We start from the raw sequence: 13,661 nt of genomic DNA, 5'->3' as shown, positions 1-13,661 counted from the left end.
TAGAATTTAGCATTTTTCATAATATTTTAATCCTCTGAATATTTTCTGCTTTTGAAAACTACCCCTGGATTATTTCTCATAAGATACAATGAAAATTCTCTAAGGATTCCCCTTAAAGATGGAAAACAGGGATGAATTTTTCCAGATTTTGTATATTTTTAAAAAATGGATGACTAAACAATGCTGCATTCCTTCCACACCCAGGTATTCCTATTCACAGCACACAAGTAACTGGATGTGAGAGGGGTTTGCAGAATCGGACTCAACTTTGTAAATGGTAATCATGACCAATATTTTCCTCCTTTGAGTTTCTCATAACTGTAAAGAGAAACTACTAACAAAGGCACTTTAACTTAGAAAGAACGAATCCTAACGGTGCTGCAGCCTTTTAAAATTCTTACTAGGAAACTGACCCTGTTCTTGTTGAAGTCAGTAAGATCCCTGCCATTGACCAGCATGAATAGGATCTTTCAGGATCTTCTCTACTCCATATTATGGGACAAGGATCTGATCCCACTTCTGTTGACGTCAATGGGAAAAGGACTGGTCTCTAAACATGGGTATCATGATCTTATTGTTAATTGCAGTATTTTGGGACATCTTTCTTTGCTTAGCATTGTCAAACAGGAGCGACGAAATGATTAAAAGCTGTTGTTTAGTGAATATTTAAAAGGGAAATGCAATTTGAAATATAAGTATTCAAAATAGGTTCCTATCCTATCCAGAAAGCTTTTTTTGCATTTGTGCTCAGTTCAAATGTAAAATAAGGCAATATATGCCAAGTTTCTAGACAGCTAATTCTGCATCGTTGTAAGAGCTGACTCTGCAAGCACCTGATCCTGTGAGAGAATTCAGGGTAGCAGATTCCTAGAGCTGTTTGGACGTGACAGAAGCCTCTTTCCAGACATTAATAATAATACCTACTTCTTATATAGCACTTTTCATCAATAGCTGGGAGAGCACCTTACAAAAGAGGCCAGTATCATTTTACAGATGGGGAAACTGAGGCACAGAAAGACATAGTGACTTGCCCAAGGTCACCCAGAAGGACAGTGGGCAGTGCCAGGAATAGAAACCAGAATTCCTGAATTCCTCTATGCGCTAGGCCACACTGCTTCCCTCATTAATATATGTACAGTATATACATATATTCACAGGTATGTGGATAATATACATATATATGATGGAGATAGTTCCATCGCTGTTGTTCCTTTGTTTTATACACTGTTATTCTGTTGATGACATAACTCATGAGTTCATAAAAGCTGAGCAGTTTTTTCAGAGTATTCTTTTCCAGCATATTTCAATTTTATTTTGCTTCACAACTTTTTTCTAAAGCAATTTGTCTTGAAACCAATGGCAGAAAAATGTGCTATACAGTGACTAACCTTTCATGGAATTTATCTTCACTCATGAGGGGTTGCTTCATTTATGGAGTTATTCCTCCTTTCTCCGCTCATGGGGATAAATGTCATAAATAACATTACATCTGGTATAGATCTCAATACATCATCTCCCTGCTCATTTGAAAGATGTCCACAGAAGGATACAATTTATACTCTATGTACATCAGGCTTTGGTTTTCTTTTCTTTACTTTTTTTTTAATATGATGACTACATCATTAGCTAGTGACTAAGCCGCAAGTCCACACAGAAGTCTGATCCAGCTCTAATTGGAGCCCAAAGGACTTTTACCACTGACCTAAATGAGAGCAAGATAGAGCCCAAGGTCTTAGTGAGGCCAAAAGTTTGTGTATAACACATAGAGGTGAGCTATTTTGTAAGATGTTCTGAGGGCATTTTTTAAAGTAAGCAGAGTCTGTGATTGCTGCAGGATGAAGAATGAATGGGCCCAGTCCTGCAATCCTTGTGCTCTCAGGGCTACCACTGCCATCAGTGGGAGTTTTGAGACAATCAAGAAGGCAAGATCAGTCCCAATTTATAGTGTTGTTAGTTTGCACATATCCTGTGAATTACATCCTGCTAGTTATACAGATTTTGAGAAATATGAGAGTTCTATAATGCATATCCACATGTGTTGTAAGCATGTCTAAAATTATAGCACATGCATATTGATGCTGGAAAGGTTCGGATCTAGTGCTACAACCAGAACCCAGTATTTTCCTCAACATGTGAAATTGACAAGTTATCAAATCACTTGTGATGTCACAAACTTCACTTTCTTACATTCCATCTTATTCCATATGTTCTCTTTATATTTCATTTTGCTATAAGCCTATTCTGCCCTTCCGAGAGGTTCAAACAGAAAGAAGAACTGGGTTGAAAATTGAGATGCAAGAAAATAAGTGACCAGCAGCAGTAGGCAAGGGCCAGTTCGTCCTTAACTAACAGGAAGTGCGCTTTCCATTGGAATTATTGCTTAATTATAGACTCTACAAATACAAGGAAAAAATGGAGAAAGTAATTACCTTTTATGGGTTTAGAGTGGAACTGCACCTTATCAGGGATAGGGTGTTCTGTTTACAATACTGAGCTTTTCCTTGCAGGTAAAGACCTGTACCGTAACCAAATGGACTTAGTTCTCACTGCTCAGAAAGGTTTATAATGAAATGGAACAGGCACCAGGCAGGGATCATGTTTTTCTAGGTGGGATGCCCTGTCAGGGGGCTGCTATACATTGTACAGTCATCCCAAGCTTCTGAACAGAAATAATATTACTCCATGCTACGTGTATTTACCGTCTCGCCCCATGCCTACTCTCTCCCTGGCGCTGAGTGACTGGGATCTTGCAGGATTTACAAAGCTGACCCAACGTGTTAAAAAGCTCTCCGCTCTCTTTGCCCTCCAGCTCTGGAGCACAAACGCTGAGCCTGTCGCAGAGTAAATCACATTTGATCCCTTTCAGGTTTTAATCTGCCCGAGGAAGAGAGCAACACACACGTTATTCCTGTGAGAAACCAGACCCGATGTTTAGAGTGTCAGCAGGTGTGTCTAACTTAACGCCTAATCCCCAGTAAACGGGACGGATGCTCTAGTAACCAGGCACTTACGACATATCAGTTACGAATAAGGGACAAGAAGGCTAGGGTGGGGCAGAAGGGGCTGCGGCGGCTGCACCTTGCTTCCCTGAGCGAACCGAGCCCGGGTAAGAAGTTAGGCGGCGGTGGGGAAAAGTCTCCGCTCCTGCCCCGCGCCCAGCAGCAGCCGGGCTGTTTGGTTTGCGAGGGAAAGGAAAGGTACAAAGCGGCTGCTCGCAGAAGGGACCTGAAGTCCTTGTTGCGATGCTGCAGGGGGTGTCTGTGTATCGGCGCAGCACTGGGCTAGTCTCTCCCCTCTGGGCACCTTGGGCTCCCTCTGTTCCCCCGCGGGGACCCGCAGCTCTCGGGGTGGGGGGCTCAGCTGCAGGGGGCTCTGTCTCCCGCCCTGTCTGGCTCTCTGCTTGCGGCCGTGGCCAGGCTGGACACGGGCAGGACGATCTCTTTGGGGCTCTGCTGCTGCAGCCGCATGGACTCCTCGTAGGTGGGTAAATACTTCACCTCCTCGTAGCTGGGCAGCTGCAGGAAGACCGGGGAGCCCACCGGCAGCAGCGGCGGCTCCCGCTCGCCCGGGTAGCGGCTGCTGCTGGCGCTGCTGGTGTCCAGCAGCGAGTCCTGCGAGGTGGCAGCCGTCACGTTGAGCGGGGAGCCGGGTGAGTCCTGGCGCTGCGGCCGGTTGTACCGGCGGGGGCTGGGGCAGATGATGCGCTGCAGAAAGTAGCCGATGGCGAAGAGCACCAGCAGGATGAGCAGCCCCGAGAGCTTGCGCACGAACCAGCCCACGTTGTCCAGGAAGGTGTGAAAGGGCAGCTTGCAGCACTTGATCTCCGTGTAGGTGACATTGCCGTAGTCACAGCAGCTCTCCCGCTCGCCGCAGGTCAGCTCCCCGCAGCTCCAGGTGCCCTGGCAGGGCTGCCAGAGCAGAGCAGCCCCCAGCACCAGCAGCCCCTCGGAGAGACACTGCAACATCCTCCCCCCCGGCTCGCTCGCTCCCACGCAGAGAGGGTGGCGCCCACTCACTTGGGGGGCCACCTGCCGCCTCCCATCGCCAGGGCCGGGCAGCAGCTGGCCAAGGAGCCCACCAGCCGCGGCGCCGCTGGCCTCGCCCAGGGGCCCAGCCCGCGCTGTTGCTCCGGGCGCTGGAGTGGTGTGGACGCCCCGCTGTCCTGCAGCAGAGAGGGGAGCAGAGCCGGCATGGTGCGCTGCGGATCCCGCCTGCAGCTGCAGGAGCAGGAAGGGTTAACGGAGCGGGTCGGTTTGCATGTTCACTTTGCAGCACTTTAATCTTTATTAATCTATCTGTCGTCCCGTTCCTCTGTCAAACAGACAGCGCTTGCTTTGTAGGTTTCTTGGCTTAAGTGATTGGATTTCCCCGTGACCGTTATTTAAATTTACTTGCTGCTGGGATTCACTTACCATATTTCTGGTTTTATTTCTGATTAAAAATTGATGATAACCATTTAGCTGATGTTAATGGGCTTAATGCAGCTCCCCTTCCATTAGGGAGTTTGGAGGCAGTGATTGACTGGCTGTGTTCCTGCACAGGCCAGCCAGGCTGGTGTCTTCTTTGGGGGAAAATAAATACCAGGGTCACAGTTTCTTTCTAGACCACAAGAGAAGCATATGATCCAGGCAACTATTTCTCTGCCATCCCTCAGGTTTCCCAGTCCAGGTCTATCCAAGGGGGTTTCACATAGGCAATAACCTTGAATAACAGAGCCTCTGTAGGCAGAAATCAATGCACTTTGCCAGTAACATGTCAGATCACAAACATTTCTGTGACAGTCCATTGTAAGAAGCACAAGATTCTGATGGTGCCAAAAGAGCAAATCGACAGACAGGCTGTTAAGGGTGAGAAGTCATATTCAAACACAGAACCCAAAGAGAACGCAGTAAATTAGCATCCAAGGGAAAGTGATGTTGGTATCAAGATGAGTTGGTGGTTCCAGTTGAGCAGTAGGGCCTGGTGATCAGTGGTGCTAAGAACCGGTAGCTTGACTTCAGCTAATGGAGTGGATGTTCAGCATCTCTGACAACTGGTGACCCCGCTCCCTGTGGACTTGTCTACAGTGGCAAACTACAGGGTGTTAGACAATAGTAAATGTGGTTTAGCGCTCAACAGAGATCTGGACATGTGGGGGCTTAGCATTGTGTCACCTGGCTGTTAGCCCTAGGGTGGATCAGGATAAGCCACCAAATTTTATCCTTGCCTGTCCTGTTTGCTGTGTTAATTAATATGTGTGTGTGATGGATTATTTCAATCCCAGGTGATGTCTTTGGGGACCATATTCTATTAAGTTTATGTATCACTATGGGCTAGAGACTGTATGCAATTTCAGGGCAGCTGGAGGGGGGGGGTGAGGGGTTTACCACAACTCCAGGTGAATCACTTAGGTTGTGAACACTGGCAGAGACGTCCCACCACTATGGGGAAGTAGCATATACTGGTTCAAACTTGTTTTCAGAAACCAACAGACGAGAAAGGCGTTTGGCATAAAAAGCTGCATTTAAAATGACTCAGGGCTTTTTCCTGACCCAGCAAACACACTGGATCTTCTGTCCAAGTGCCTTGCAGAAGGGTTGGAAAGATTTTGCCCTACTAGATCCCATAAGACTGATGGTTGATTTCTGCAAAGTTTTTAGTGGGTTTATAGGAACTTCTCTTGTTTTTATGTTTTCTCTGTAATGCATTTACCTTAAGAATAAATCTGCCTGCTTAGAAGGAGCTGTGTCAGCCGCTGCGAGTTACGACAATACACTGTTCATAGCCCTCGGAGAGAAAAAGTAAAGCACAGGCCCTGGCCTGTAGGCAGACTGGCTTGCTGGGGATATTGGAGTGTAAGGCAGAGAGCTGAGCATTGAAATCCCAGGCAGGAGGGAGAGAGACATGGGTTTCCATCTAAGAGAGGCTGGGACCTGGAAGCTACAGTGCACACACCAGACCCCCCCCCCTTTCTTTTCAGACCACTTTAAGACTGGGGCACATACTGCGCTCTAGCAGCTCCAGGCCCTGAGCTTATTTAGAGAGTTGGCCTTGGAAATTTCTTTGCAATGTTGGCAGTTCTGCTCCGGTCACTACCTCCTCCTGCTGACTGGTGTGAGCTGAGCATTGCTACCAATGCACCTGAAATGAAGGGGGGGGGGAGAAAGGAAAACCCTGCCCCAATGCAGGCACAGCACTGTGTAGAGTTATGGCAGGGTGGTGCTCGGAGGAGGAAATAAAGCCCATTTTGACAGAGAGCAGCAGCAGCCTATTCCAGAACAGTGAGTGGCGCTGTTCTTGTTTTTACTTGCACTTCCATTTATGAAAAAAAACGCTCAGTCCAAAGTGCTGTACCGCTTCTGACTAAGAGCCTGCTTTTGCTCCCAAGGACATCAGTGGCAAAACTGTAACTGGGGAAGGGTCAGGCCCTAGACCTTTCCAAGCTGAAGTAGAGGAAAAGTGTCCTTAACTTCTTCCCAGAGGAGGGATGGGAGGAGCCCAGATGTAGTGGAGTTGAGAGGAGGTAAGAGTGTGTGTTACCCGACAGAGCAGAGATATTTAAAGTGTGTGTTTTAATGACTTTTTAGAAAACATTTTGGAGCTCAGGGCCTTTCCTTAAATCACCAAAAAACCAACAATCCCTAATCCTGCCCACCCCTAAGACATGTTCACTCTGTACATTTGTAATGGTGTCTGATACAATCTGAGTGAGATTTTGTAAAAGTTCTGCAGCTCTCCTGGAGAGTGCCATGCTATTCATCCTCTGTGTTCTTTAGGCATGTCTTTTCCCTAGCCCTGATCCTGAACTCCTTGTTCAGGCAGAACACCCACTGAAGTCAATGAAAATTTTGCCCGAATAATAAGGAGTTCGGGATTGGGTTCTAAGCATGATAGGAATGGCATGGCTACTATCTGTGAGATACCTGCTTCCAGCAGCCTGATGGAGGAGTCTGAGTATGGCTGTGCATAGATGAAAAGGTTGGAAGGGTGGAAGAGCATTGAGTAAACTTCAAAATAAACTTCTGAAGTTTGACTAATATGGGGTCCCTTTGCAAACCTGTAAACAGGAATAAGGATAGAACCTCATGCTCTAGCACAGAAATAAAATGAGATTCTTTGAAAGGTATTGCCTGATATATAATCCTGATGGCTATGGTCCTACTGACTAATCCATCTCTTGCTGAAGCTTGTAGGGGCTTTTTGCATTTACTTTAATGAGTGCAGGGTTGGAGCCTCAATTCCAGAAAACATCCCTGTTCAGCGAAGCACTCAAGCATGTGCTTGTCTTTAAATCAAGGTCAATGAGATTCAGACGTGTTTAAACTTAAGCACATGCTAAATGTTTTGCTGAATAGTTATGGACTTAAGTGGGTGCTTAGGTACTTTCCTGAATCAGGGTATGATCCTTTCTCTGGTGTGTTATTGTGATACATTTCCCTGCTGTTACTTTTTAAACCTTAGGCACTTTGGACTTCCCATACTTAGAGGCCTGCACAGATACAAAAGTTGTATCCACATCCGATCTGCAAACATGGTCCGTGGATATTAATCAGATATAAAGTGGATATCCGCAGATTTGCAGGGCTTTCTCCATACTAACAGACCCATGGTGGAGCGTTGTTTGGGCCAGTGTCTGGTCTCTTATAGTAGCTGATACCCCCCTAAAGGAAGTAAAATAAAAAATCTATAATGGATTTTTCCAGTTGTTTAGTAGGACACTGTAGGTGAAGATGGGAAGATTTATTTCTTCCTCACCCCAGTTGAGGCTCAGTTTAACCCCTAGAGCACGAGAATTGAAAATTCTTGTTATGTTTCTTTTAGCGACTGTAATTGTAGATGCTGTGAAGGTGGTGACACTTCTCTGTAATAATCTGTGAATACTGTATGTGACTGGGTTAGTGGGATAGTTACTGTATGGCTATCCTGGTTATTGCAATGTTTATTGTAGGCATATATTAGTTTAGTTTAATAGTAGTGCTGTGGAGAAGCCAACACAATGGCTGCAGGTGAGCAACCGCCCAGTAGCAGATTGGGCCTGGCTCATTAAGAAACAATGCTTGAGCTATTAAGTTGTGAGGATGTCAGGCTGAGATACCAGACTTGTTTTGTCTCGCTGGAAACCCATCAATCAAAAGGACTGTAAACAATTAAAAAAAGACTGGAAGCGGGGGCAGTTCTCAGGGGGGGAAACAGACTTGCTCAGAAACCGACCCAGCTGGCACATTGGAAGTGTTTAGGCCATCCTAAGCTTCCAGAGAGATGGTAAGCCTTTAGGTAAGACGGATATGGGTGCAGTATGTTTATTGTTTTAAAATTCTTTTTCTCTTATGTTATGCTGTGTTCCTACTGTTAAGATTAAACAATACTGTGCTTCAAGAAGGCTGTTTGGGGTCACTGTGTTCACCATGAAGAACCACAAAGGGAAGAACCACTGATGGTGAACCCAGTTAGGTCTGCTGGGTGAGCACAGTTGAATCACAGGCTGCTGCAGCCCAGGACTTGGTCTAAGAACGGGAGAATCATTGGTTTCCACTCCAGAAAAGGTAAGAGCACGAGGCCTAACACTTGGGGGGAGAGGTGGGGTGCACTCAGAGAGATCGAAGGTGCAAATAGCCCTGTAACCATGATGGATGCTATCTTTATTCATAAGTATCTAAGTCTAAAAAAAAATTCTTGCTAAACTATTAGTCTGAATGTCATCTGGTGGCAGAGCAAATATTGAACTTTCCTTTTATCTAGTTTAAATTGGTTTTTTTTATATATATATATATCTCCTCATGTTCTTTCATGGCCTGCTAGGTCCCATTGACCAAAAGCAACAGGATCTTGTCCTTCCTTCCAAATCAAATCATCTTAACCTTCCTAATATGGCCTTGTGATGAGGTGTACAAAGCCTACCCAGATAGGAAGGGGTTAAGGAGTTGCTGTGGGTGTGTCAGGTCTGTCAGGATGGGAGGAAGAGTTCAAAAGGGAAGAAGCCCAGCTCAGTAGGAGGTAGCTCAGAAAGAAAGATTGACTTCTGTCCTCTCACCTCCTGTGGCAAGAGGCCTGAATCATCTCCCTTGCCTATAGACTATCTGAGCACTCTGAGGCGGGCAGGACTATAAGCAATCTCCTGAAGACACTTTCCGGTGGTTGACCACAGGATACTGACCCAGAATGAGGCTTACCCAGGACCCCTGATGCAAAAGAGGCCGATGACTCATTTAGGACTGGTCAGTTGTTCTTTTTTATATCTTCTTCTTTTTTTGTTTTGTTTCCTTGGAATCCTGGGAGGGGCAATCTCCAGAGGAGCTCAGCAACAGTGCTGAGTTTCCGTCCCTGCACCAGTGATTCTGATGGCCCGAAGCTGGATGACCAGCACCTGAGTGAGTACATGACCCTGTCACAACCCCAGGGATGCTGCAGAGGGATTAGGCCCTTGACAGGCCTTGTATATAAGCTCCTCCCCCCACCCCCCATCTCTGATAATTTTTTATGTTGATCTTAGCTAATACAGTTCCATTAACCTTTATTTTGCTAGCTTGAGTAGACATTGCTGCAAGTGACATGTTAAAACTGGTAAAGGTACAGCAGTCCTCATAGTATTTTCAAGGAAATGGAGTATTGCAGTCCATGTTTGTAATGATGTCTGTTGAAAGATAGATGCTTTCCAGGCAGTATATACTTTACAACTCCTTATCTTATTTTACAGAAGTCCTAAATACAGCCAGCAATGTAAACTATGCACGTGTTACAGGGAACTTAGGATTTCTAGGTAACTTCTTTGCCCTCTGTGGGGTAACTTCTTCCTCTGCTGCTAGGGGATACAGAGCCCCTTCCACTAGGGAAGAGGTGCTAGACATCTGCACACAACTTGAAGATTCCAGGATTATATCCATCTCCTATTACTATGCCAATAATGTGATCTTTCTCTCTGGAGTGCATCAGTATAACAGATGCATAGTCTAGCTAGCTTGAAGTTATAGGAATCATCTCTGAGTCTCTCTTCGATAGCTTTGGTGTGATGCCAAAAGAATTACATATATAGCTATGGGCTGCATACCAGACATATGGGGCCAAATTCATCCCAGATGTAACTCAATAGAAATCACTAGTTACACCAGAGCCGCCCTTGGCACATCAAATTAATTTCAACTCTTTGCAGTATCAGATATTGACTGGTGTGATCTGATGCCCCAAAGATTCTATGCAATGAGGAGTAATCAAAAGACCTATGACTGGCGATGTAATAGGATGATTGGTACTTTTAAACTGAATGGTGGGGTTTGTACCTATTGTTCAGCTTTTTTGAAAACAAGTGAGACAAAACAGTCTGATCCTAGGGTCGCCTCTGCAAATTAAAACCCTGTCTCTGTGATTTACAATGTGTGGATGAAGTGTTGAGCTACATGGAGCCCCACAGAAAGAAATGGGGCTCTATGCAGGCACAGCAGTTTTGTCATGCATTATAAAGTGCAGGACTGGAACCTACTCTATTGCTTTATTTGGATATACTATCCAGCAATAAAAGCTGACCCTTCTCTGTGTTGTTTACTGATTGTTATCAGCTTAATTGCAAAATTCCTCAGGCAACTGACTCAGTAAAGTGTAGGCTGTTCTGGTGATGGAAAAATTTACCAATATGAAACATGACAAAAATTACCAATACTGTTCAGTTTGGATTCCCCGTTTTTTAATTATGTCAAATTTGATACACAGGCACCTAAACAACCTACGTTACTGTCATTTATACTCTACTGGTTTCCTTTGTTTGTCCTGATTACTTGTACTCTACTGGTTACTTTCTTTGTCCAGGTTACTGATTTCACTGTAGATTTTCTGTAACTGATACTCCTGTTTTCATCTCTGTGTTTGAATGATCATATGTCAGTCATATCTGTTTAGCTTTCTGAGACTCTCAGGAACAAAAATGGCAAGAAAAGAGTCTCAACAGCAATACATCATGGTTCAGTATGTCTATAAAAATTACAAATGGAAAGCTCGCTCCTGGCAAGAAATGATGGGAAGAGATGAAAAAATGTTGCCTGGTTCTGACTGAGCTAATCATTATTGTATATCTGTACACGTGCTGCTACATTAACTGTGTGTTCTCCTTCACAACCTCCGGTTATTTTAATGATTTTTTTTTTTAAATATTTGAAGAGTATTTATTGCTGTTGAAAGGTACTAGATCAAGAACTCTGTAGAATAATGTGCTTGATTCACAAACCAGAAACGGCATAGACAATGGTAGCGAGCTTCTCCACACTGCTCTGTCTACAAGCCTCAGTCCTATTCTGGAGGAGCTGCCTTTATAAGGAAAGGTTAGATCAAGCGTTGGCCTCTGTGTTAGAACAGAATGGCAGTTGTGATGGATGTTTGTTCACTAGGAACCAGACTAAGACCACCAATTCACTTCACATAGACCATTGAACTGCCTTCAGATGGCAATGACTTTTGCCTACAACTGACCCAGGCCAGGTTTGAACTGCTAAGCGAAAGCTGGAAGGCTCTCTCCCCCATTTAAGAAACCCCTGAGCCTGCCAATCCCAATGAACAGAAGTATTTTTGTTGTGGGTCTGAATATCATGCATGGCTGATTATTCTGTTCCTGTTTCATTTTATTGAGTTGAAGTTACCAGTCTATATATCACACGCTGATATTTGTGCCTTGAGTTTCATTCATGCAGTTCCTTCTTCATCAACAGAGTCTAGCAGTTTGGAATCCCAGTGACGACTGAGGTATGTCCCACCTGTCTGCATTTGGAATATTTGAGTGAATGATTAACACTGGGCATAACTATCTTGTCTGCATTTTCACTAACATTTTATTAACTTATAAACTAATGCCATTGAAACCTACCACATTGGCCATTGTAGGATGTGCCAGATTCCTTTAGTGGAGCCGTGATTCTTCTTGGCCTCCCATTGTCAGGTGTGGATAGTTGATCATTGGCATTGAAATTAATGCATACAGCAGGTTACTGTTTCTAATGTTTAACTTGTACGTTCAACATGGGGAGGACAGACGGAAGGATTTTGTCCACATTTATGTGTCTTTCACATGTACATACATAGTCAACTCCATCTTAGCCATATCTATACTGTACTGGTGCAAATTAATTTCTTCCCTGAATAATGTGTACAGTGTGCACTATGACTCAGACAGTGCATATAAAAAGCCTTGGCAAAAACATCATTACACCCATGCTGACATTTATCAGTTAATGTTTGTATTTAATTCTGGCTCAGACTCCTTTGAACTAAGTCAAGTAATTAATGCTGGAAAATATTACTGAACCTATCCATTTAAAGTCAGAAGTCTCAAGGAAGTAGAAAGGAAATACCATGAAATTGTCTGGTAATAAGACATCTGTTTACACTCCATTACTGAAAATTAAAAATAAGCATTTATCATCAGCAATACTTTTTTGAGAACGACAAAAAAGGCCTATCTCTGCCTGTATATTAAGGCTGAAAGCAGTGAAGTGAAACACTAATTGTTTTTCAGAGATGCCACTGCTCTATTAGATTTATAATTTATCTTACTGCGTTAGCACAGAGATCAGTAAGAGTGAAGTTCTGAAGGTTTTCTATTGCAGTGTGCTGGAAGTGTTTCTTAAATGTGGTATCCTAGAGCAGAGGTGCACAAACTGTGGCCCATGGGGCGTAAATTGATGGGCTGCAGGTAGCTGGCTGCTTGCCTGGGGCTGTCTCTCCAGCTCCTAAATCTCATTCAAAGAAACTGATAAGACATGTATACTTTCCTGATATTATCCTTCCATGTAAGCAATGGCTGTGGTTGCTATAGGGATGTTTGATTGCCAGGGGGAGAGGAGGTCTGTTCAAACACAAGTGAGAGGGGAAGTGTCCAGGAGACAATCTCTCTCTGCTAAGATGTTTAAGAACCCTTGTCCTACAGCATAACAAAACATTCAGGGCTAGATTGTGCCTACAGATGAGTGGGTGGGTAACAGTGGAGAGAGAAGGCCCCAGGAGCCTTCCCTTGCCTCCAACTATGCACAGGAGTCAGGCACAATCTCAGTCCATGTGCTCCCAGCATACATGGATCAAGGGAGTGCAACACAGACATTGGCACTAGAAACCCAATAAGGAGTAGGGATAGGCAAAGTTAGGGTCCTGGCTTTATCCCCTTCCTTCAGTGATTAGCAGAGCTGGGCTGGCATGCAGAGAGGGAACACGCTGTACTCTGTGAAAGGGTGTTGCAGCCATCTCTGCAGTACCTACGCTAGTGCTCGTGGAGGCATTGTGTCTGCCTCAGGCACAAAGCCTCCAGGAGCTGCTGCCAGTGCATAGTCATCACCTCACCAGCTCAGACTGGAGCTTCAAGCCACAAGCCAACTCCTAGAGTATAAAGGAACCATGAGTAATTTATAAGTTCCAGATCTTACACAACAAATGTGATGCTTTTCTTGATACAATTCCATTAGTGGTTGAAGGCAATGATGTTAAGGGCCCAATCCTGAAAAGCCTTACCCAGTGGAAATTGTGCCCACTTATGATAGGGCTGAATGTAGTAAATTTATTCAAGGGCATTAAAAAAAACTTTATTAATTTCAATTGCGAGCACCACTAGAACCGAAGCTTTCAAACCACATTGGGTCCCTGTGATCGGTGTTGGCCCACCTACCCGCTAGGGGGCGGTGGGGAGCTATGAGATCACTGGCCGGCCTGGGTCA

At 44.6% G+C, this 13,661-nt stretch overlaps 1 protein-coding gene across 1 annotated transcript; it reads right to left on the bottom strand.

Moving 5' to 3' along the window:
• Positions 1 to 3,186: 3,186 nt before the first annotated feature.
• On the bottom strand, positions 3,187 to 4,028 carry C9H3orf80 (chromosome 9 C3orf80 homolog). The gene has a single exon (XM_054040792.1). The coding sequence runs from the start codon at positions 3,963 to 3,965 to the stop codon at positions 3,357 to 3,359; it is 609 nt and encodes a 202-aa protein (XP_053896767.1). The 5' UTR covers positions 3,966 to 4,028; the 3' UTR covers positions 3,187 to 3,356.
• Positions 4,029 to 13,661: the final 9,633 nt, after the last annotated feature.

Source organism: Malaclemys terrapin, chromosome 9 (assembly GCF_027887155.1).
Source record: "Malaclemys terrapin pileata isolate rMalTer1 chromosome 9, rMalTer1.hap1, whole genome shotgun sequence".
NCBI lineage: Eukaryota > Metazoa > Chordata > Testudines > Emydidae > Malaclemys > Malaclemys terrapin.
Note: the sequence above shows the minus strand (reverse complement) of the source record. Positions and strands in the feature narration are given on the sequence as shown.